The sequence below is a fragment of the Mycteria americana genome, chromosome 3, assembly GCF_035582795.1.
Source record: "Mycteria americana isolate JAX WOST 10 ecotype Jacksonville Zoo and Gardens chromosome 3, USCA_MyAme_1.0, whole genome shotgun sequence".
Classification (NCBI taxonomy): Eukaryota; Metazoa; Chordata; class Aves; order Ciconiiformes; family Ciconiidae; genus Mycteria; species Mycteria americana.
Window position 1 is genome coordinate 89,972,866 of NC_134367.1, and position 23,107 is coordinate 89,995,972.

The following is a 23,107-nucleotide window of genomic DNA, read 5'->3' on the forward strand; positions in this document are numbered from 1 at the left end:
TTTTTTTTTTTAATAGTTCTTGAATGAATCAGTCTGAACCAGCTTTCTGGTATTGAATACCAACAAATGTTTAAAAAAAGAGATTACAATATGTTTTCTGTACTAGAAACTTACGTTACTGGTGACTTAAGCTAATGCTACTGAATGTGAAAATTAAAATTCAATTAAAAAACAGAGGACAATATCCATAATTTTATTTTGATAGGAGATGCCTCATACTTGCACCTATGACTCATTTTCAGGCAGGTGGCAAGAGCATCTTAATTTCATATACTTGTAATACTGACAAAACGAAAAAAGGTGAGATATTGAAAAATGCATTTGTCATTTTTATTCACAAAGTCTGTCAAAATTACATCTTTTTGCAAACATGGGGCTGCTTCTGTGAACTCTTAGGGAACTTTTGAGAAAGTTTGCTTCTCCCCATGTCTTAGGAAACATTGGCACACCCAACTGGGCATAGAAGATGTCAGTTGAAACCTCTGTGAGTTGAACCCAGCTCTCCGCCACGTTCCTAGTGAGTGCTCTGGCCATTGGAGTATTGCTATCTTCTGTGTTTTTTCACATTTATTGTCATAAAGATTTTGGTTCCATTCTAGTATGGGACTAAATATCAATGTATGGAGTAAATACCAATGCTTTGCAAAGTGAAAAAACTTAATCCTTGCTTCTTAAAATATCAGAAATATACATAAGATATATTACCAGTCTTTACCAGTCTTTAGTAAAAAAAATAATCTGCTTTGGACAGTAAGATTGATTGATTCCAGGAAAAAGCAGTGTTGTGTGCCCTTTTCAAGAACATGGAATAAAAAAAAATAGGGATCTTGGCCCATAACACCTTTATGATGAAATAGCATTATGTTGTGGTTTAACCCCAGCCAGCAACTAAGCACCACACAGCTGCTCGCTCACTCCCCCCCGGTGGGATGGGGGAGAGAATCAGAAGAGTAAAAGTGAGAAAACTCGTGGGTTGAGATAAGAATGATTTAATAGGTAAAGCAAAAGCTGTGCTCGCAAGCAAAGCAAACCAAGGAATTCATTCACTACTTCCCATCAGCAGGCAGGTGTTCAGCCATCTCCAGGAAAGCAGGGCTTCATCATGCATGACGGTTACTTGGGAAGACAAACGCCATCACTCCAAACATCCCCCCCTTCCTTCTTCTTCCCCCAGTTTTATATGCTGAGCATGATGCCATATGGTATGGAATAGCCCTTTGGTCATATCACCCAGATGGGCTCAGCTGTCCCAGCTGTGTCCCCTCCCAACTCCTTGTGCACCCCCAGCCTACTCGCTGGTGGGGTGGGGTGAGAAGCAGAAAAGACCTTGACTGTGTAAGCACTGCTCAGCAATAATGAAAACATCCCTGTATTATCAACGCTATTTTCAGCACAAATCCAAAACATAGCCCCTTGCTAGCTACTATGAAGAAAATTAACTTTATCCCAGCCAAAACCAGCACACATTACTAAGTGTTACTGCCTCAAGAAAAGTTCTTGTTTATAGTGCTACTAAGGCACAAATGCTGTCTTGTGTTTAAAATAGGACAAGGTAGAATTAACCTGAATGGCTGTAAGGCCTTTCTTCAGAATCAGGGGAGTAATTTGAGGGCAGAATTTGATTCCAAGTGAGTGACAGCTCAACTATATGTAGGAATAATATGCAGTTTCTAAACTATGTGTTAGCAACAGTACCACAATAACACTAAAATGAAGGTTTTTCATGATAGTTGCTATTGAGCATGTTTCAGTCAACGTTCACGTTTTGATATGACAGGTTATTATTAACTGCTTAATAAAGTGCAGTTTGAAGTGATGGGGGTGTGGGGGTGTGGTTTTTTTTTTTTTCTCCGAGCAAAAAGGTTTGCCAGAACATGTGGATCCTCTTTTCTGGTTTCATGATCATGTGCTGAACAGAAAGCTATATTTCTAAAGACAGCCTTAATTCCATCTCTTCCTGGTTTGTGTCTTGCATCCCGTTATGTCTCTTGTTGCTTTTGGCCCCCAGCAAGCCCAAATAAATACTGGAAAAGCAGAGACATGCATTAATATTGAAAAAGCAATGTCAAGTTAAACTCATATTTTGTCTGGCAGTAAGCCCTGTGAAAATAGCCACCCACTGAGATTATTAGTACTCCTGACCTGGACAGTTTATTAAATAAAGAGTTTAAAATAACCAAAAATAGAATGATGGAGCCTTCAGTGGACAGCCTAATGCCTTTCTTAAGCCCTAAATCTTAAACCTGAATCATCACTATGGGGTTTCAGTTGCAATGAGCACAAGGGGGTCTGAAATATGCTGAGTGCCCAAGCTGTAGAAACAGTGTGATGGTTACTTGCAACAGTGCCCCCACCTGTCCTGCTTTTAAATGATAATGTGATTTTCAGAAAATGGGTATAGCTAGGGAAGAATAACATACTCATCATAACTTGAGTTTATAAAGTTTATTGTGCACATTTCAGTGGCCAAATACTCTGAATTGTTTAAAAAAATTACGGGATTATTTTTTTAAAAGTTCAGTCCTATGTAAATGTATCAAATTCAATGTTGTTTTATGAAAAAAAATATTGTTCATTAATTGGTGGAATAAGCTGTAGTTTTCTGGTTATTCCTAAGACTGTGTGTTATAGGAAGCTATCATTTATTGCTTTTATTCTCTGATCTTTGTGAGCAACTGGTCCAATCTGTATATGGGTAGTTAATTTCTCCACTACTACTGCCTGCTCTACACTTCTTCCCTACTCTCATTTAACATTTCCTGATAACTATCATATTCATGATCAGCAATATACTACAAATACTGCATTTCTAACAATAAAATGTGGCATTTGCATGCAGAAAGCTTTTCCTGTAATATTTTTATACTGTTATGCTCTACATTATCCTTCATATACATTGCCAGTCCTCTACCTGCATGTCTGACTTTTTTGACTTCTATAAAATTGCAGACTGGCAACAGTGGACTGCCAGGGAACGTACCATGGAGAACCTAGTTTTCTGCCTAGCAAGAAGTTCTGGAGGCTAAATTCAGTTCACGCATCCTTTTGTCTTTGTTACCAACATAGATCACCACTACTGGCTCATTCCCTGGACTCTCAAATAAACTACCTAACTATCTAGGGGGGTCTTCCTTTTCACTCAGCAGGACAGTCCCCCTGGACATCTGTCCCACACAGTAGAATCCCCCACTGTCATCATCTGCTTCTTTCTATCCTTTAAGATCCTGTCATCACTGTGAGGAGCCACTGTGTTATCATCTGAAGAACTGTCCATCTTTCCTTCCTTCACCAGGACATCTCCCTGTAGAAGGTCCTTGGCAGGAGTGAAGAGACAAACTGAGAACCTCATTCACACCCTCCTCGCCTACCTTCTTGTTGCTGTTTCTGAGCAAAACTGTGTTGCAAACAACCCTGCATTCTGTCTCTGCTGTATTACAATTCAGTCTTAACATAGAATTTTGTCCACTTGGATCTAAGTATTGATTTTTTAGTTGAAACTGTAACACCACAGAATCATAGAATTGTTTAGGTTGGAAAAGACCTTTAAGATCATCAAGTCTAAACCATGTCCCTAAGCACCACATCTACATGTCTTTTAAATACCTCCAGGGGTGGTGACTCAACCACTGCCCTGGGCAGCTCCTTCCAATGCTTAACAACCCTTTCAGTGAAGTAAAATTTTGCCTAATACCCAATCTAAACCTCACCTGGCACAACTTGAGGCCATTTCCTCTTGTCCTATCACTTACTACCTGGGAGAAGAGATCTCACCCACCTCTCTACAACCTCCTTTCAGGTAGTTGTAGAGAGAGAGAAGGTCTCCCCTCAGCCTCCTTTTCTCCAGGCTAAACAACCCCAGTTCCCTCAGCTGCTCATCAGACTTCTGCTCCAGACCCTTCACCAGCTTCAATGCCCTTCTCTGGACACGCTCCAGCACCTCAATGTCTTCCTTGTAGTGAGGGGCCCAAAACTGAACACAGCATTTGAGGTGTGGCCTCACCAGTGCCGAGTACAGGGGCACGATCACTTCCCTAGTCCTGCTGGCCACACTATTTCTGGTACAAGTCAGGATGCTATTGGCCTTCTTGGCCACCTGGGCACACTGCCAGCTCATATTCAGCCAGCTCTTGACCAACACCCCCAGGTCCTTTTTACGCCAGGCAGCTTGCCAGCCACTCTGCCCCAAGCCTGTAGCGTTGCATGGGCTTGTTGTGACCCAAGTGCAGGACCTTGCACTTAGCCTTGTTGAACCTCATACAATTGGCCTCAGCCCATTGATCCAGCCTGTCCAGATCCCTCTGTAGAGCCTTCCTACCCTTAAGCAGATCAACGCTCCTGCCCAACTTGGTGTCATCTGCAAACTTACTGAGGGTGCACTCGATCCCCTCGTCCAGATCATTGATAAAGATATTAAACAGAACTGGCCCCAACACAGCGCCCTGCGGGACACCACTTGTGACCGGACGTCAACTGGATTTAACTCCATTCACCACCACTCTTTGGGCCCAGCCATCCAGCCAGTTTTTTACCCAGCGAAGCGTAGGCCCATCCAAGCCATGAGCAGCCAGTTTCTCCCAGAGAATGCTGTGGGAAAGTGTCAAAGGCTTTACTAAATTCTAGGTAGAAAACATCTACAGCCTTTCCCTCATCCACTAAGTGGGTCACCTTGTCATAGAAGGAGATCAGGTTAGTCCAGCAGGACCTGCCTTTCATAAACCCATGCTGACTGGGCCTGATCACTTGGTTGTCCTGTACGTGCCCGCCTGATGGCACTCAAGATGATCTGCTCCATAACCTTCCCTGGCACTGAGGTCAGGCTGACAGGCCTGTAGTTCCCCGGGTCCTCCTTCCGGCCCTTCTTGTAGATGGGGGTCACATGTACTAACTTCCCGTCAACTGGGATCTCCCTGGTTAGCCAGGACTGCTGAAAAATGATTGAAAGTGCCTTGGTGAGCACTTCCACCAACTTCCTCAGTACCCTTGTGTGGATCCCGTCTGGTCCCATAGACTTCTGTGTGTCTAAGTGGTGTAGCAGGTCACTAACCATTTCCCCTTGGATTATGGGGGCTTCATTCTGCTCCCCGTCCTTGTCTTCCAGCTCAGGGGTGTGGGTACCTGGATAACAACTGGTCTTACTATTAAAGACTGAGGCAAAGAAGGCATTAAGTACCTCAGGCTTTTCCTCATCCTTTGTCACTATGGTTCCCCCTGCATCCAATAAAGGATGGAGATTCTCCTTAGTCACAACACTTTTTATTTTAGGTCATTCTGGTCTCTTATGAATAACACTGTAGAACAGTTAGACAAGGTGGGGCTTTTTGCCCCAAGTTGAAGTCAAGTCCCAGTTAGAAGTGTGCAAAAATACCTGAGGTATGTTACCGTGTTTTTTCAGGTAGGTGAGCTGACACTGAGACAGACCTATCACAACTAATTTTGACAAGACCAGTATTTTACTTTCAGGGATGTGATTTAAGATAACTAGGTTTTTATTCATAGCTTTTGTATTGAAATTTCCTAAAAAAGCAACTTGATGTATTTTTTTAATCCTAACCTAAGTACTTGTTCTTTTTAAAGGAGTTCCTACAGTGGGAACCACAGCAATCAAGGAGGAAAATACTCTTATTACAGATACGGATTCTCTGCATGCTGAAGGTGCTGTTGAAGCAAATGAAAACTTTCACCAAAAAGAACAAAAACAAACGTTGCAGTCTCTTTTCTCTTTGCTCCGTGAAGAGGTTGAGCAGATGGATTCAAAGATACTGCCCCTATGTCTCCATCAGGTATTTCCTATGATTCTGGGGTGTTGCACACAATTTTGTTTTTATTTGAGACCTTTATTCATTAGGAAAAAATGCATTAATTCTACATATGCCAATATTCATACCTGGACAGGTATTTTGATGTATAACAGGTGGTCAAGGCAAATATCTCCTCTAAGGTCTTCTAATACATGTTAAATTATAAATTGCCCTGAAAGTATATTCTGCAGTTAAAGGAAACTCTTAAGGATGGGTTTTCTAATTCGCCAAATGATGAAATTCTAGTTTGGCAGGAAGATTTAGGAAGATCACTCTTCAACATACCTTAAATATGGTTTATAAGACACTGGTATAGATACAAGACAGCTGATGTCTAAATAACATTTTAAATCTGGAATTATTTTTACTGTTGCAGGCTTCTTTCTAGCATGAATTTCATGCATGAATGCTAAGATTCAAGGTTTCTTAGTGTATACTTTTTTATAGCACAGTTGCCACACCTGCAAGACCAAAGGAAATACTGTGTGATTTGAAAAGCAATCTGTTTTACTAACTGGCCAGTATGTTTTTCTTTCTGGAAATTATGATGCAAGATGAATATGTTGATAGGACTTGATGCAGTATTAATTTATAGTTTAGTTGTGTCAGACTAACAGTGGACTAGAAGACTTTTTGTTTGGCTGTAGTGTCTAGTATGGGCTATATATATAGATACTATACAGTGTCTGATTTGACTTAGTTGCATTATCTTTATTGTGGAAAATTGGATGATTGTGATATTTTAAACTTCTAAACTGTGATGACACTCCTGCATTCGTATTCTCTTTGATATAAATAAGCGATTATATTTGAGAAAGAGGTTTCTCTTTAGTATTGCAAATTATATATAATTTACATGTGACATAGAATTTTAATTTTTTTTTTTTTAATCTGTGTTTGAGTGAAGAGATTTGATATCATTCCTTAATTTTTTTGAAACTTAGCATTAGGGTTAACCATTTGTACTTTTAGCCACGCCGAATTTGGTGGTCGTGCATGAGTCAGTACAAAGGTCTGTTTTGGAAAACAACACAGTTAGGACAAAAACTTCAAAACGCTTTACAGACTTTAAGGATTGTCATCGAACATGATGGAGGTGAAATCTGTTTGCTGCTTTTTAGATGAGGAAGCCAAACCTTAAGGGTAACAACCTTTTGAAAGTCATGCAGGATCTGTGACAGAACTGAGAACAGAATCTGCATTTCCAGATTCAAACACATAATCAAACACCACCTCTTTTTTCCTAAGAAATATCAAGCATTTTGAATGGAGTGTTTGAAAGAAAGCTAATAAAACTTACAAGGATCATAACAACACTTTTTAATCTGAGGAAAAAATAAAGGATTTTAAAGATAGCATTCATATTTTCATGTAAAGTGAGTCTATTAAGAATTTTTTTTTCCTTTTCCAGCGAATTAACCTGTCATCTTCAGTCTTTTTTTCAGATTGCTAATACAGCCTGCCAGTAACTTTCTTTTAAGCCAAATCTAGCAAATGCTCTTCCATCACATTCGCTTTTTATTCTGTGTGACAAAATTCAATGTAAAATAAAGAGCTGTGTCAGATGTTTTGGAGTATTAACAATCCGCATTGTTAGTGGGAAACCTGTATTAAATATTTAAAAGCTGTGGGATATTAGGGGGTGTTCTAAGGGTTAACTTTTAATTTAAATAGGATGTAATTTTTTTCCTGTCTTGAATGGGATTCATGTGATTTGTTTAGCATTTGTTCCAGAATCTAAGAAGTACTTTTATATAAAACATAGATACAGAGCTTTGGCTCCAGGAATCTTGAGGAGACTACTGTGGATAGCAGACAAAATGTGCAAATAAAGAACCTTAGAAGTCACTTACCAATTCTCTTTTGGAGGTACAGGGCTCAGAATGGTCTTGTGGTTAGTAATAAGGCTGAGAGCCAGGAATATGCAACTTGTAATCTAGACTCCTCTATCAATTTGCTGTCTTTTTTGAGCAATCATCTTTAGACTTTTACAAAAGTGCCCACTTGTTAGGCCCTTCAAATTATGAATGCCTAAATTGATATGTCCCAAAGATTTTGAGACTGAATGTTTGTGTGCTCCCACAGAAGTCATTGGAGTATCAGCTATGAGGTGTCTCAACCTGAATGTCCAGGTATCAGGGTACCTGCAATTACTGGACACATTTTGCAAGCGTGGCCCTTGCCACACCATGCAGAGCAAATAGGAAGACTGCCAACATTTGCTGTCCCTGAAGATTGATTAGTTAATGCTTGTAAAGGTCACTGATACTGTAGAGTTCTGTGGAACAAAATATTTTTACTTCTGAGGTTTATATTTTTTGTATTTTATTGCATTTACAAACAAAGCCATGAGTATTCCTCAGCTTTCTAGGAAAGCCTGCCCAGTTTTCTAGCAAGCACAAATAAGTTGTTATTGTTGCAAATCTCAAAGATTCTTTGTCTACAGGGAGGAATTGGAAGAAAAATGTTTCAGTTACCACATTAGCTTTTCTATACAGTGTTACACCTTTTCCTTTCCAGGTATCAGCTCTATCTTTTTTATAATACTCCCCACCACCAACTAAGAGTCAAAGTGAAATTCTGATTCTTATTAGAAACGTGCTCATTTTCTGATGGTCTTTGGATACTTGCTTTCTCTGAGCTGGTAGCATGAACTCTAGTACAATGGTGTCTTTGCCTTTTTAGTCCAAGAAATAATCCTTTATGCCAGTTCTGGGAAGAACAAAACAAAACAACCAAAAAACCCAAACAAACCTAAAAAACCGATACCTTTACTTGATTCACAGAAAAAGTATTTTTTCTAATTGGCATCTTGACTTTTCTTCTGGAAGTTCTGCCACTTCCGTGCTTGTAATTTTGGTTTTGAAATAGCTGGTTGAAAGCAAAAGCATCACTAGGAAGAGGATAGTAAATCTATTTCAGTAGTCTGCAATTAAAATATGTAGCTTTGGTATAGCAATAACTTGGTATACTGGAACATAATATTTTCTCTTATGTTTGCATGCCCGTGTTCTTGGTTTATACACAGCTTCTCAGTGTATAAACCCTTGGTGAGCATATATTTACTGTTACTTTTTCCAGTGATCTGTTAAAGATAGGCGTTACAAAATTACTCAGCCAGGCTGAAGTTGTTTTTTAAGATGTTGCAGCTAGACATCTTGAATGCTTAGGCACAGAGATCCTTTGTTCAATTCCTAGCCGTTGGCTAAGATAGCAGCTGCTACAGCAGCATTTAATGTCAGCTTACATGTTCTGTTAAGCTAGAAGTGCTGGAGATTGACTTAGGTGTTCAAGTATTTTATATGTAGTCTGTCTTATGTTTGATTTTCCTGGTCCTCAGTAACTGCTTTGGAATGATTTTTGTTCTCTATATTAAACCTCCTTAGCACTTTGAGCTCTCAGTGCAACAGGGAAAGTTTGCTTATTTCTTGTATCAACTCCCTGGTATTTCTTTGTTTTGACATATCTGTATTAACTCAACATCCATCTAAGAGAATAAGTCTTGAAGAACTGTGATTTTTAGGGATTTTTTTCAATGGTCATCTTTGGCAGAGCTGTCTTGTTACAAATCCAATTTTAATTGTTCTGTTATAGAAATGTCAACCTAAGGAGGAAGAGCTGCAGATTTGTTCCATGTTATAACAACTACCGTACAAATCAAAGAACTGCCATCTTAACTCCATGGCTTAACTCCATGACTTGTTCTATTGTTGAAGAGCTTCAGATATCAAGATGTTAGGCTTAGTAAACTGACACATGAGGTAGAGGATCTTTAAGTCTTTTTAACACAGCAGAGCAGCTTCAGGAGAGGAAGTGGCAGAAGGCTGCTGCAGTGGTATTGTCTGGCTTCTGCGGGTGGACTAGGACTAATACAGAAAAAATGAAGAACTTGAGTCCTTTTATGTTTATCTCATGAATTTCAAATATTCATATTGTAAATATTTCAAGTTCTATATATTTGAAATATTTATTGTAATTATTTATTGTAAATATTTATTGTAAATAGGATATAAACAGGAAGGTCATTGGTATGTCTCTGATGCTGTGATAGGTGATATTTTTACTCTGTTTTATCCAAAGATTGTTCTTTTCTCATCAGTCAGGAAACCTCCATTTCTCCATTTTATCACATTGCACTGTAATGCTTAGAAGAGCTCAGCAGTGATCTTAATTTGGTCAAACGTAAGGAAACAATGGTCAGTAACAGAAGTCAAACTCTTCAACTCATATCAGTAAACACAGTAGTTCTGTTCTAGGTAATTTTAAAACTTTCTAATATGATCATTAAAAAAGTTTCTGAAACAATTTTTTGTTGTTGTAACAAGGTAAAACCCAACTAACATTTGGGCAAATCCATTTGTGTGAGAGGACTTAATACTTCTTTGTTGTTTGATATTCTTTTTAAACATCTTTCCTAGAATAAGAATACATGTATTTAGTCTGAACATTCATATTTTACCCAAACTAAATATGAACCTGCAAAACAGATGTTTAAAACTATGATTAAAAGTTCGTATTATATCCTTACCACTCTCGTGAAATGTATAGAATCCTAATTTTTCTTTTTTTACTTTTGCAGATAGCTGAGACCTATTTTCAAGAGGAAGAATGTATCCTTTTACTTGTAGAAATTGTTACGCGATCTTAAAATAATCTGGCATGACAAAACATAAAAGAAAAATGCTTTACCGTTGACTCAGAGGCTGTGGGTCAGGATTAGAAAGAAGTCAACATCCGTAATTTACCCATGAGTGAATATACAATATGTTAGCAAGGCCTTCTTAATCAGACAGCTGGAATATAAGTTAAGTAATAAATCCACTTCCAAAAGCTGTACTAATATGGTCAGTAGTAGTTGTGCACAAACAAGGAAGTAAGAAAATATTTTCAAAGAACTTCTGTTTTTATAGGATAAGTTCTGTTCTAAGTATGAGTAATTGGGAATATGTCCAATCTAGATAGGGTATGTATTCTATTATATCAAATAGGGCACTGTTATAGTAAGAACAAAGTTATCGCAACAGTTGATTAGAATATGTACTACAAGTGCCTAGATTAGAATAAAAATACCAAACACACTGAGTTAAGGGAGATCAGCAACCTGCAAACAATAGCAACATGTTGTTTGGCAAATGCTAATTAGTCAAAATCGTATCAAGGTAGTTTGAGAAACTGTCGTAGGAAAATATGGGTAATTGCTTCTGGGAACAGCTAGTTCAATGGTCCAGTTAGTTTTTATTTGTTCGTAGATAATACAAATAGATTTGGTCAAAAAGTTATAATAGTTGAACTGCTGCTAATTACTCTGATATATTTCAGTAATTGTGGGAGAGAATAATCATATTAAATCTTAAAGTGAAATTATATTTTTAGAAAAGGTGGACTGGGTTTTCCTCTGTTTGCTTTTAAGGGAAAATGATCAGACTATAAAAAGAAGAGGCAAGAGTGGTAAGCCCTTAAGGTATATGTGATTCACTAAGATGCATCATAAATTACAGAATCTGTGCATACAGATTATTTCTTTATTATGTAATTTGTTACAAACAAAATACAGCAAATAGGCAATTGTAATGGTTAAATAACATAGCATAAGAAACCTGGAAAGGTATCTTTGAAACCTAGCCATACTATATTAGCCTGTATTACAAAACCAGAGAAATAACTGTTGCAATATTATAAGAGCAATATATAAAATAAAATATCCATCACTGTCTTAGAAGACTGTACTTCTGTCTTGGTCATCCCAATTCAAAAGCATCCATCAGAAAATCCAAAATACACAGCACAAATTAAAGGCATGGAAAAATTCTGTAGTAAATTATGGCTCTGCAGGGGGACATACAGTAAATTTAAAATGCATTCAACAGTATGATAGAGAGACAGTTTCTCTTTCAGAGAAGTTGCTTTAATCGAAGGGCACTGTATTTAAAGCTGATTAAAGGAAATATTTTTAATGCAATGTACACCTGATGGAATTCAACACCACTATATAATACATATTTATGAAGGATATCTCCTCTGTACTTGCAACCATCAGTTTCCTGAGGTTAATAAAGAACTTACTTGATCATGTTGCACTGTATTAATTATCCATGAAAGGCATTTTAATTCATCCAGTGTAGGACTTCATATTAACAGTAATTCAGGGTTTGTTGCTGTGATCCTCTAAGGCTATCTCTCTGATCTGTAATTCTGTTTCTAATAACAGATTTCTTGAAGGCAGGGAATATTCTTTCCATTAATATTGTTGTTCATAAGCCCTGCTATGTATTTGTTGCATGAGGCTAACAAGAATAACAAGTACTGGTTGTGTTTTTGTAATAATTACTCCAGTATTTTAATTAGCATGAATAATGGAAAATATTTTTTCTGTATTACTAAGAATCTCATTCACTGTACTTCTGTCCTCATTGTACTGTAGAATTAAATTTCAAATAGCTGGCAAAACATGGCTTTAAACAGAACAACTAACAGCTTGGGCTTGATGGAACTAGAATTATCCCGACTACTACAAAATATATAAGTATCAGTATACCTTTGTGAATATATTGATAACGCTAAGGGAGGGGAAAGAATTCTTCATATAGAAGGAAAGTAAGCAGAATCTTCAGAAAGAAGACAAAAGGTGAACTCAGCTCTCCAACAGTGTTGTATACAATGGTTGAAAAGGGGGAGGATATTTTTTGAAAGTTTTAGTTGGGGAAATTTTTTAAATACTGTCTCCAGCTGGTCAGTAGAAAGGAGCCATATTTTCAGTCAGTTATGGTTATTGGCACATAACTGTATTTCTTGAGAGATACATGCTGGTATTTGTATAATTGTTTTGCTTTTCGTTTCCCAGAGATTTCATTTTCTGATAAGAGTTGTCAGCATAGTAACATTTTGCTCATTTCTTTTCTAGAAAAACTTTTGTTGGACTTAAGGTATGTAGGAAGAGGTAACTGCTGAAAAGAATAGGATTTTCATTTTTGGAACTTTTCTCAACTTATTTTACTTCTTACTTGCTGTTTTCATGTCTGCTATTATTTTCTTCCTTGCACAGAGATGTGGATGTTACCCATTATTAATTTTGATTCAGTTATGTTAAATTTCAGGTACATAATGATTGCCTTTTCAAATATGGTGCCAAATATACATAAATCATAACATGTCCATGTATGTGTGCATTTTTCTTGAGCCTTCCATTCAGATGAGAAGGCAATGAAGTTCATTCAGCTTGAACGACTATATCATGAGCAGCTGCTTGCAAATCTTTCTTCCATACAGGAGCAGTGGGGTGAGTACAGGCTAAACTAATATCGTAGAAGAAAGAGTTAATTTGTTTTGTATTTCTAAATAATAGAGTATACATTTTGCCAGCTTAAAAATGTTACATAGCAAAAGCAGCATTTATATCAGAATTTCTCTGAGCTTGTTACGAGAAAAGTATTCCTGCTTTAGATTTCTTCTCACACATTTCATGAAAAAGGTGCAAATAGTTTGTCATTCTTTATTCTATTAATTGCAACTTTGATTGATCCACAGTTGTTTTGAGCTTATTTTTGGTTTAGGGTTGGTGAATCTGATGTGATGAAAATAAAGTGTGTTGTGAAAAAATACAGTGCTTTTTTGCATAGTCTGAAACAAGATTGTAGAGCATACACAGAAGAGTTGTCAATATTTCTCCATTAATTAGTTTCACGTATATGTTTTGTGTTAAGCAAATACAACTTTTATAATACTTTGGGTAAAAATTATTTTTATTTAATTTAGAAAGAAAATGGAAAACCGCAGTTCCTAGTCCAATTACAACACTGAGGAATTCAGCTAAAGAACTGAGTGGTGAAGAGCTGGAAAAGGTTACTAGAGTTTGCTCTTCGCATCAACAGTAAGGATAAGAAAATATTGTTACTTTTCCAGTACTAATATGTTAGTGCAGCTGTTGTCTACTTGCCAGTATAGGTCTTTTAAAATAGTCAATGTCAAAATAAAACTTGCATCCCATTGACTTCAGTGAATTTGGTTGTAAAGTGGTGGTTCTTTTTGATATGTAACTAAAATGTTTCTGTTACCATCAATTTTCACGATGTTTTAATATGGTTTGAGGAATGTATAGGGCCTAGATCTGAACTGTTTTCAGCAAATCATTAGTTTGCCAGAAATGGAGTTTTGAGGTTTAGTATTTTCAGCCAAAGTAAAAACTTAGTAGTGTTAATTTAGGAAGAGAGAGACTGTAGAACTGATGATAGTGCTTGTGTCTAATACCTATTGTTTTAATCATTGTTTTTTAATACAATTGCCCAGCATCTCAAACTCCAGCATTCACATCTACCCTATAGGATTTTATTCCCAAATTTTCCAGATTTTAGGACAATTCCCTAATGCTTTAAGTCATTCTCATTATCTTCTGTTGATTTCATACATATTGCATAAACATTATGAAGCAGTGATTCTGTAGTTCCCTAGTGTGGCAGTATTCTGAAAAGTTGTGAAATCTTAGTTTGTACCTGCTTTGCCTGATTCATCAGCCTCCTGAATCAGTATATCACAGTATCACAAACTTTTGGACAGTGCCTAGGGTGCTCTTCTGGGGAGTAACACATATGGGATTGTACCCATCAGGAAGGAGAAGATCTGTTATTTCATGGGTGAATGTCCTACCTACTAGACATTGAGTTTAAGGGACAGATGGAAAAAATTATACCAGCTGCCACTGAAAAATGATGAGCCAACAATAATAAGGAAACTAACCACCTTCAAAGGCTGTGAAAAGACCAACCTGTGACAGGGGAGATGCTCTCAATCAGATGGGGAGAGAGAACTTTTTCAAATACATTTGCATTGGCTTAGTCAGTCTGGATGTAACAAAAGCCAAAATGCTTCTGTTGTTCATAGAGTATGATTTGGCTTCCACATTTTTTTCTTCTGGGTGACCATACAGAAGTTTGAAAACACCCCGGCTGACTGCCAGAACCCAGGCAGGGATTGTTTATTTGTAGTCTGAATGCATTCAGGAGGGAGCCCCTGGAAAGCATATTCCTGCATTTCCACAGGAGGAGGAGGCAGCTCTAGCACCGTAGCTGCATGTTTACACCCACAGCCTGCTGCTACTGAGAGATTGCACTCTGAGTGCCTGCAGGGTTCCTTAGCCTACATTTCCTTGCACATGACTTTGCAAGCCCACAGAAAGATTAAGATTCAAGTCTACTGCGCAGTCTGTGCTGCAATTAGCAGCACCTCCCTATTGTCACATCGATTGTCACCTTGTTCAGAATAACTCTGCTTCCGTGCAGCCTCACTTCAAAATACAAAATTTCAGCTATGTAACATCATTCCCAGTTCTGAGAAACCCTTCAATTTGATAAAAACTAAGGCTTGCGTTCATTTGCCATGATGAGTTCTCTGTATTTAATATTACTTTTCCAAACTCTCTAGGCAAAAGTCTATTGGCTTTTATTGTTGCATATATTTTTTTTCCTAAGCTTTAATCTCAGTTTATTTTGTAATTAAAATGATACTTTAATTTTTAATGAATAACATGCCAGTCTCGGAAAATGTGAGCGTTTTGCTTTTGTAATTGAAAGTAATGTAACTTTTTCTGATACTTAAGTTCTACAGCTACATACTGGACATGTTTGTTCTTTAAAGATAGTTTTGAGTGTCCCTTATTTAAGTTTAAATGGTAAAATTTAAAAGTCAAGGGAACTTCAAAAAGTTTTTGTTAGAGAGTATGAACATCAGCACTTTTCCCTCTTGTCTCTCCTACTTTTTTTTTCACTAGCTTTAAACAAAATGCTCAACATTTTATCTTCATTGCTGTATGAAAGGCTGTGAGACAGATTGTGCATGATAAAACACATTGTGCATGAATCTCTACACAGTTTGCAAACTCACCTGTGCTGACTCAGTGCTGACTCACCTGTGAATCCCAGTGGAATCAGTAGGAGCTGCTGTATCTTACAGTACGCAAAAAATGTGTCCCAGTGTAAACAGTCTGTGGAGAGGGAATTGTGTTTTGTGTGGTTTTTTTCATTCCTCAATCTCTGTTATAGTGATCAGTATTTTTAATACTAGTAGATGCTGAATGGTTTTTAAAGTTGGTAGAGTTCCTTCTGAGCATAAAGTTTTACAGGAATTTAGATTGCTTGATATATTGCAGTAAATTTTCTTTTGACTGCTTTCTCAATTAGGTGGAGCAATGTTTGGGCTAATTGATCTTCTGATGATATTCACATATGGTACAGATCTGTGCTTGAAAGTATACTAGCATGCTGACACTGTTTCATTGTAAGAAAAGTCCTGTGTTAATATTAGAGCAGAGCAAAGGCTTATAAGATTTCAATGACATTTGTTATGAAGAATGTTGCTACTAAGTTGTTTAATTTATTCTTTTTTTCTATATTGCTGCAGGCCACAGGCATCCAAAAATAAGGTAAGCAGCTGTTTAATTGAATTCTGCTTTGTCAAAGATTGCTAATAAATATATTTTTAATATTATTAGATATAATCTTTCCCATTTAGTATAGAACTGTTTAAAGTTTGGATGTCTCAAAAAGTCACAGTGTTCCTGTTTAATTCCAAAAACTACAGGAAATATTATCATATTTTACAGCTAGTAGCTGCAGAAAATACATTGGAAAGCGGTTGTTTGCTTCAGTTAATGAAATCAAAAAATTTAAAGGAAAGAGAAGCTGCTGCTTTTAAATCAGGTATGTGTGTGTGCATGTAACGTGCATAGGTTTGTTTTAAATATGATACTGTAATGACATATTCCTATAAAGACTATGAAGCTATTCCATTTGAAGCTACAGTATTTGTTGGATTCTACAGATTCATCCACGTGTGCAAATTTTAATTTTTTTCACAACTGCACAATGGACATACTATGCAATTTTAATTAGTCATTGATATTCAGAATGTAATTAAAGCAATTCTAGCCTCCATCAAAAAATCTTTTAAATGTGCATGCATTTATAACAGCCTACATAAGCTACAAAATTGTGTAAAACTAGAGATAAGATACATAATTTGTATGTGTAAAATAAAAGGTAAACAATCTGATGACAAGTATTCTGAGTTGTGGCAATTCAGTATAGTTAACGGTATTAGTAACTATTTTAAATTACATGTGATATACTGATTTTGAGACACATTTTTCTGTAACAGCACAGAAAATCAGGAACCTTTTGGGGGGTCTTGAAGAGAAAAATATACTTCAGTTAATTTTTTTCAGTACAAACTTTTATGTCAGCTTCATTTTCCTCCTCCTGCCTTGGGACAGTGGCTGTTTTGTTTGAGTAATTTGTTGGAATCATTGGGTTCTTATGAAACATTTGCAAATTAATGAATTGTTAAAATGGAGACAGAGGGGGAAAGAACATTGGTGGACTACCAGGCTGTGCTTTCTCTCTCCTCTCTTTGAGCAAAAATTTTCTTTTTTTGCCACGTTCCAGTTGCCAAAATTGGCCTAAACTCAGTACCTTTCTTCAAAAACAGCTAAATTTGTCACAAGGTGAGGGTTGGCCTAAGTGAGGTCCCTTTCAACCTAAGGAGGTCCTCAGGAGGTCCCTTTCAACCTAAACTATCCTACAAGTCTGTATCAGCCAGGATGTTCAGAAGAATCAGGAATTAACAAAGATACAGTCACAGTTCTCTACATGTGTGGATCCTCCTCATCTTCATCCTCTTTTACCATGACCCCTATATTGCCTTTTCTCTGTCGTTCTTGTAACCTAACTAAACATAAAACATGAAAACACAAACAAACATGTTCTACAGCTCAGAATGCAGATCAAAAGAACCCCATGCTTTTTATTTTTGGATGGTTGGAAATTCCCATAGAAAAAAATTAGGCATTTACAATTTTTCCATTGTTTTTTATTCCAAGTGGGAACAAAAGCTTTCTGGAGAGCAGAATTTCTGAACATTTGAAACTTCTGAATTAAGGATTACTTTGTGTCAATGTTAAAATACTGTAGTACAACATCTAGACATACTAAACTTAATGTGAAAGTAATTAATGGTGTAAATGGATTTTTTTCATGCCTTTCTCTTAATGTAACTCTTGTCAAAATGTCATCAAAATCTTTGGGTTCCTGTGAAATGTTTGTAAATTAATAAAGCTATGTCATCCAATAGAAAACAGTTCTGCTGAGAATTTTCCAGCAGTGCTAAATATTTTTTCAATACAAAGATATGAATATTTCATATCTTTTTCCTTCAACTAACTCAAGTTTAAATGCTTAAAATTTGCATAAGATGCTTTTCACAAATTATCACCTTGAGGAAGCACCCTGACAGGTCTCTTGATCTGTTAAGGCAGTGCGTGGTCAATTAGCTACTGCCACCCCTCACTGAGTCAATGCGTCAGCAGCATGGGGCTGAATGGTTTTGTTGCAGTTAGAAGGTTTTGGGTAGGGAAGACATCGATATGACCAATACAGAAATTGGACAAAGATGATCCATAACTCTGAATTTGTATACACCATACACCACCCAGTGCTGCGTAAAAACTATTAGAGCTGTGGCTGAGTGATCCAGCTCAGGACTAGAAGCAATATGGCCATTTGGGGCTGGTTCTTGATTTTCCCTGAACCCCAGCAGAATCCTGTACTATAATAACCATACAGTTCCTAATGTTTAAACTAACCTGTTCAGCATTAGCCTAAATCCGTGGGCCTTCTCACTGAAAACTTAGAATGCTTGTCTTCTGCTTTTTGGGTGTTTTTTTTCTCTACGTCATGAAAAATGAGAAGTAAATGTATAAACTTCTTCTTCTTCTCTTAGAAATTTATCTGCCAATCTGCAGGGAGACTACTTAACTCACTTAGCTGCTGGTAGTAGAAGTCTGACTTGCAGTAAGACAAGAAAAGGAAATTCTCAAGTGGTTTGAAGACTGTCCTTCATGTCAATTCATATGCCCAAAAAAAGAATTTATCTAGCAATTATCAATAAGAAGTATTAGCTTGTGCATAGAGAGATATATATTACATTGTAGAGATTGTTGCACTGTACTATGGTAGCATCTTTGAAGTAAAGTCACACTTCCTTACTAATCTAAAGCAAAAATTACTCCATTGACTTATTGCAGGCATTTGGGAACACAGTTTGAGCCTCTGTAGGCAGTTGATCCTAAGAATTCATGATTCCTCTCTCCTGGGGATACAGTGACCAAGAAACAACTTTATAAGGAGTTGGTTAGTCAAGATTCCTGGGAGAGTCACTGAATTAGTTTTCTGCCCTTCTGAGCAAGGGTTGTGAATGGTCTGTTTTGTTACATTTTCCTTTCTGGCAGATTTTCTCTTTGAGTCTACCAACACAGAGAACTGGGCCCTTAAAGTTATGTGTGTATATTAAAAGATGAGATCTGATACATCCTATATCCATTAATTTCTTCAGTTTCTGACTGAAAGCCTTAATAGCCTTTTCTAACGAAATGATTAATTTCATAAAACCTTTAGCATAAGTTTGCAGTGTGTACATACAGACCTGTTTCCAAGGTGGGGAGAAACTGCTTATACCTAGTTTTCCTTTAGGTCATATGGGATTTGTTTTTAAATGGGAAGAGGGATAAAGATGGATAAGTGTGAATTCTCCACTGGTAGAATGCTGTACGTCAGTAGTCTCTCTGCTAGGCTGTCTTGGATTAACAGGATAAAAAAGTGGTGGCTACAGGTTTCTGTGATGAAAAAAGAAAGTGTCAATTTTAAAGTAACTCTGTTTGGGAAAAAATAATTTCTTAAATTGCCATAAGTGCTTTCGTTGCTAGAAAATTTTCAGTAGACACTTTGTTATATCTCTGACAGTCAGATAAAAATTACTGTCACGTTGGTGGGTACTTCTTCACTTAACTTAGTAGGAAAAATCACCTTTTCTAATTAAGTGTTCAACTTAATTTTTCTAATTTAGTTGAAGGAAAAAGTTTCTAATTAAGTGTTAACTTGCCTTGAGTCTATAGTGGGCATGGGTTGTCTAAAGCGGGTGTTTTGAAATAGGTGTAAAGAAAATACTGAAAGCTGCTGAAAATTTGATGTAGCAATGATCATTACATCTCAGTTCCTGTACGTCTGTAGTTAGATAACAATGCTAGGATCATTTACTACTTTCTTGGGAACAGACCCCTGAGCTCAAGGGCCACCTTTCATGGTAAAGAATTTGAATTAATTTCTGATTCCATTTAATCTTTGTTGCAATTGGGGCTGCCAGCAAAGATGCCTGTTGTAATGTGGATGTATCCACTAGGAAAAATTGACAGATGGTAACAAAATCTTGTACCAATAATCCAGGCTGTGTTTGAACTCATGACCTATATGTGAAGGGCTCAGTATCCTGTTACAAATCCCTTGAGCTATCTACTCATCTGTGTCTAATTTTCAAAAAGTCCCTGTCTCATACCCATTTCTTCTTTCAGTGTTTTACAGAAGTTAGGTTCCCCATACCCTTTCTATCTGTTGTTGTTCTGAATTTTTTTCTGCATTTTGAGATGATTGGATATTCTCTTTTTCAATTTCCAAGCCTGTCTTTTCTATGCTACCTTGTATTTCATTATCCTTTAAAATGGGGATAGTTTAGAATTTAATAAAACTGTTCAATACAATGAATTAATGCAAATAGTTCTTTAAAGACTAATGAATGTGACCCTGTTTCATGTAACAAGTTCAGGAAATTGCTCAGATTTTAAGTGAGGTCTTAACAGGTGAAGAAGGATAAGATTGGCATAGAGATCTTCAATCATTCTTGTGAGAACATATAGAGTTAATAAGGGCATTGTTTGATCTCTTTGTTAATCTATTCATAAGACTTTTCTGCTTTTCACTATGACCAAAAAATGCAAATGAGTGTTTTGTAGAGGTGTTAATTTGTTGTTTGAGGTTATTACTATTACTGTAACAGTAGTCCTACTATAACATAGTCTTAAGTTAGTTTTTATTAAAAGACAGTTTCTCTCACAGCTAGCTTGCTTTGGTATTCTAATTCTAAATGCCCCCTTTTCTCTCTTCATAAGCCTAAAAGGGGAGATTTGGCTTTGAGCTTCTCATAATAGCTAATGTCTAATAATTTTATTGACAACTTGGGCTAACCATCTACTCCTTCATCAGCAGATCATGCCAATAGTAGGTGAATTCACAGGCTATGTAGAATTCCCCTTGTTTCTCTCTGAAATTTCAGATAAGAAAAATCAGTTTTCTTTTGTATTGTAAATGTGAATACAGAAATAAGGTGCATCCAATTGCATTTTTTAATATGTAAACTAAGTTACATATCCAAAAAGCAACATCTTTTTATGCAGTCCATTATGTAAAATATTGTAATTGGATATTTAATTTAGCATTAACCAAAGGAGCTAGTTACCCACTTAAAAGAATTTAATTTAAAATTTATTAATTAGTATGATTTCAGTTTCTTTTTTCAGTTTCTTCAGTTTCGTTCTATCTCCCTGTGTGGTAGATACACCAGCATCAAAATAGTTTTCTGTACTTACATGCATTTGTCTGAACTCCAGGCCTCCATGAGACGCACTCACATAAAATATGCTTTAGAAGGAATGGGGCCATTCAGAAAGATACTTACATACATATTGTGCTTGAAGTATGGGAGTAACTCTTTTCAGGAGGGCACTAAAGCATGTGCTTTGCCTGCAAGAATGTGTGCAAATACTTTGCTGAGTCAGGAGTCAGCTTTTCAGACTACTAACGAAACTTTTATTCTCACTGGACCATAAAATACCTGCCCTTTATGGGTGTGCATTTTAAAGCATTAGGTTACAACGTTATCAAATCACAGTATACTCTTTCCCCCCTGGGCTGATGCTTTGAATCATTTAAAAACACTGGAACTGTTTTTCCTGTTGCACTTAGGTACTCAAACTTGTCCTGGCATTGGACCAAAGAAGGAAGATAAACAGCTGAGCACTAGTTCTCCAGGTGAAAACAAAACTGAGACACAGACAGAGGCAGCAAGCCTTTGGGTAGCTGCAGGAAAGGACCACATGGAGGAGCAGCACTGCAGTGCTGAATCAACACTGGAGCCACACACCCAGTCCACGGGGACAGTGGGCAGGCCTTCTTTGGGCTGTTTATCATCTGGGGATGCCGGTAAAGATAACAGTTTGCAGCTGAGAGAAAGACAGCTCTGTAAGGATGCAGAAAAAACAGAAGGCACAGCTGGGGAGCCTGGAGTGAAACTCCCTCTTGAGCTAATGGTAGAGTCTTTGGTTTTAACAGATGCTGATTATATGCCTACTGATTTGGTTCCTACTGATAAAGATGTGCAAGCTGATAGAAATCTGCTCAGATCAAAACATGCTGCTGGCTCTTCAGAAATTGCTAGTGGCCAGCTTGGAAATAGCGATTTAAAGCAGCAACAGAAACAGTCTGATAATGATGATGAAAAATCTTCGTGGGACAGAACTGCATCAAATGTATGCTCTGGATGTAATAAAGTGTCTCAGCATGAGAGTACTGCCCATTCACGAGTATGCAAGGAAATACAGAGAACAGCAGGACAGGAGGAGAAGGTAAATAATGAAGAACAAGAAGATTTATTTCTCAGATTTTTAAATGGTAACATAATAGACACCGAAGAATCATTTGCAAACTTAGCAAACCAAGAGGACTTTGACACTGTTCCAGATATTTCACCTGAACAAGCATCTTACAACTCACTGGAAGCTTTATCTCTAGATGACAGCTTTTCTTCCCTTGATGAACTTGCAAGAAGGATAGAGATTGCTGAGGTAAATACTGTGAATCCTATAAAATCTTCCATGTTTATCTCCATTAAAATATTTTAGATATTGCCAACTTCAAAATGTGTTAAATATTCTTTCATATATCACTTTTTTTCATCTGAAAAGAAATCTATACTTATTTAATTGTTCTGAGTTAATTCAGAAAAAAGTTTCTTTTTGCCTGTTTGCCTCCTTCTGGACCAGTAGTGCTCTGTGTTTCTAAAAACTAGATTGATTTTTACATATGAGTGTGAACATCTTTTCTTTATTCTGACAGAGACTCACAATAGGAGATGGGCTCACAATTCCTGTTAAATCACAATTGCACATCAGAGATCTGCATAATGCCTATGATGTAACATGTGGTTCACTTCTATTCGTAGAATAAAATCTGCTTTTCTCTGCCTATTCCATATAGGTGAGAACTACATATGTAATAAACTCTGTATATGAATGTATGGGCTTCTAATTTTGCCAAGTGTAGGCAGTTGTGTTGTTCAACCAAAACTAAGAGAGAACTTCTAAGCCTGAACCTGCCTTTCTGAAGCACTGCTGATAGGCCACAACAAGGATGAGTGCTTCATAAGCTAAATTGCTCTTC

General features: G+C 36.9%; 1 protein-coding gene across 5 annotated transcripts in view; it reads left to right on the plus strand.

Annotated features, from left to right (window-relative positions):
* Positions 1-23,107, plus strand: part of CNST (consortin, connexin sorting protein) — a 63,572-nt gene that overhangs the window by 18,369 nt on the left and 22,096 nt on the right. For 4 of the 5 annotated variants that reach the window (XR_012774800.1, XM_075496032.1, XM_075496033.1 and 1 more), the window contains 7 exons: positions 5,575-5,780; positions 10,378-10,408; positions 12,988-13,074; positions 13,551-13,665; positions 16,188-16,209; positions 16,390-16,486; positions 21,635-22,512. Coding sequence is in view for 4 of the 5 variants with exons in the window: in XM_075496032.1 (XP_075352147.1) it covers positions 5,575-5,780; positions 10,378-10,408; positions 12,988-13,074; positions 13,551-13,665; positions 16,188-16,209; positions 16,390-16,486; positions 21,635-22,512 (1,436 nt within the window). In the remaining variant the exon portion in view is untranslated. The remainder of the gene's footprint in view (positions 1-5,574; positions 5,781-10,377; positions 10,409-12,987; positions 13,075-13,550; positions 13,666-16,187; positions 16,210-16,389; positions 16,487-21,634; positions 22,513-23,107) is intronic. The other variant, XM_075496035.1, reaches the window with a different exon arrangement.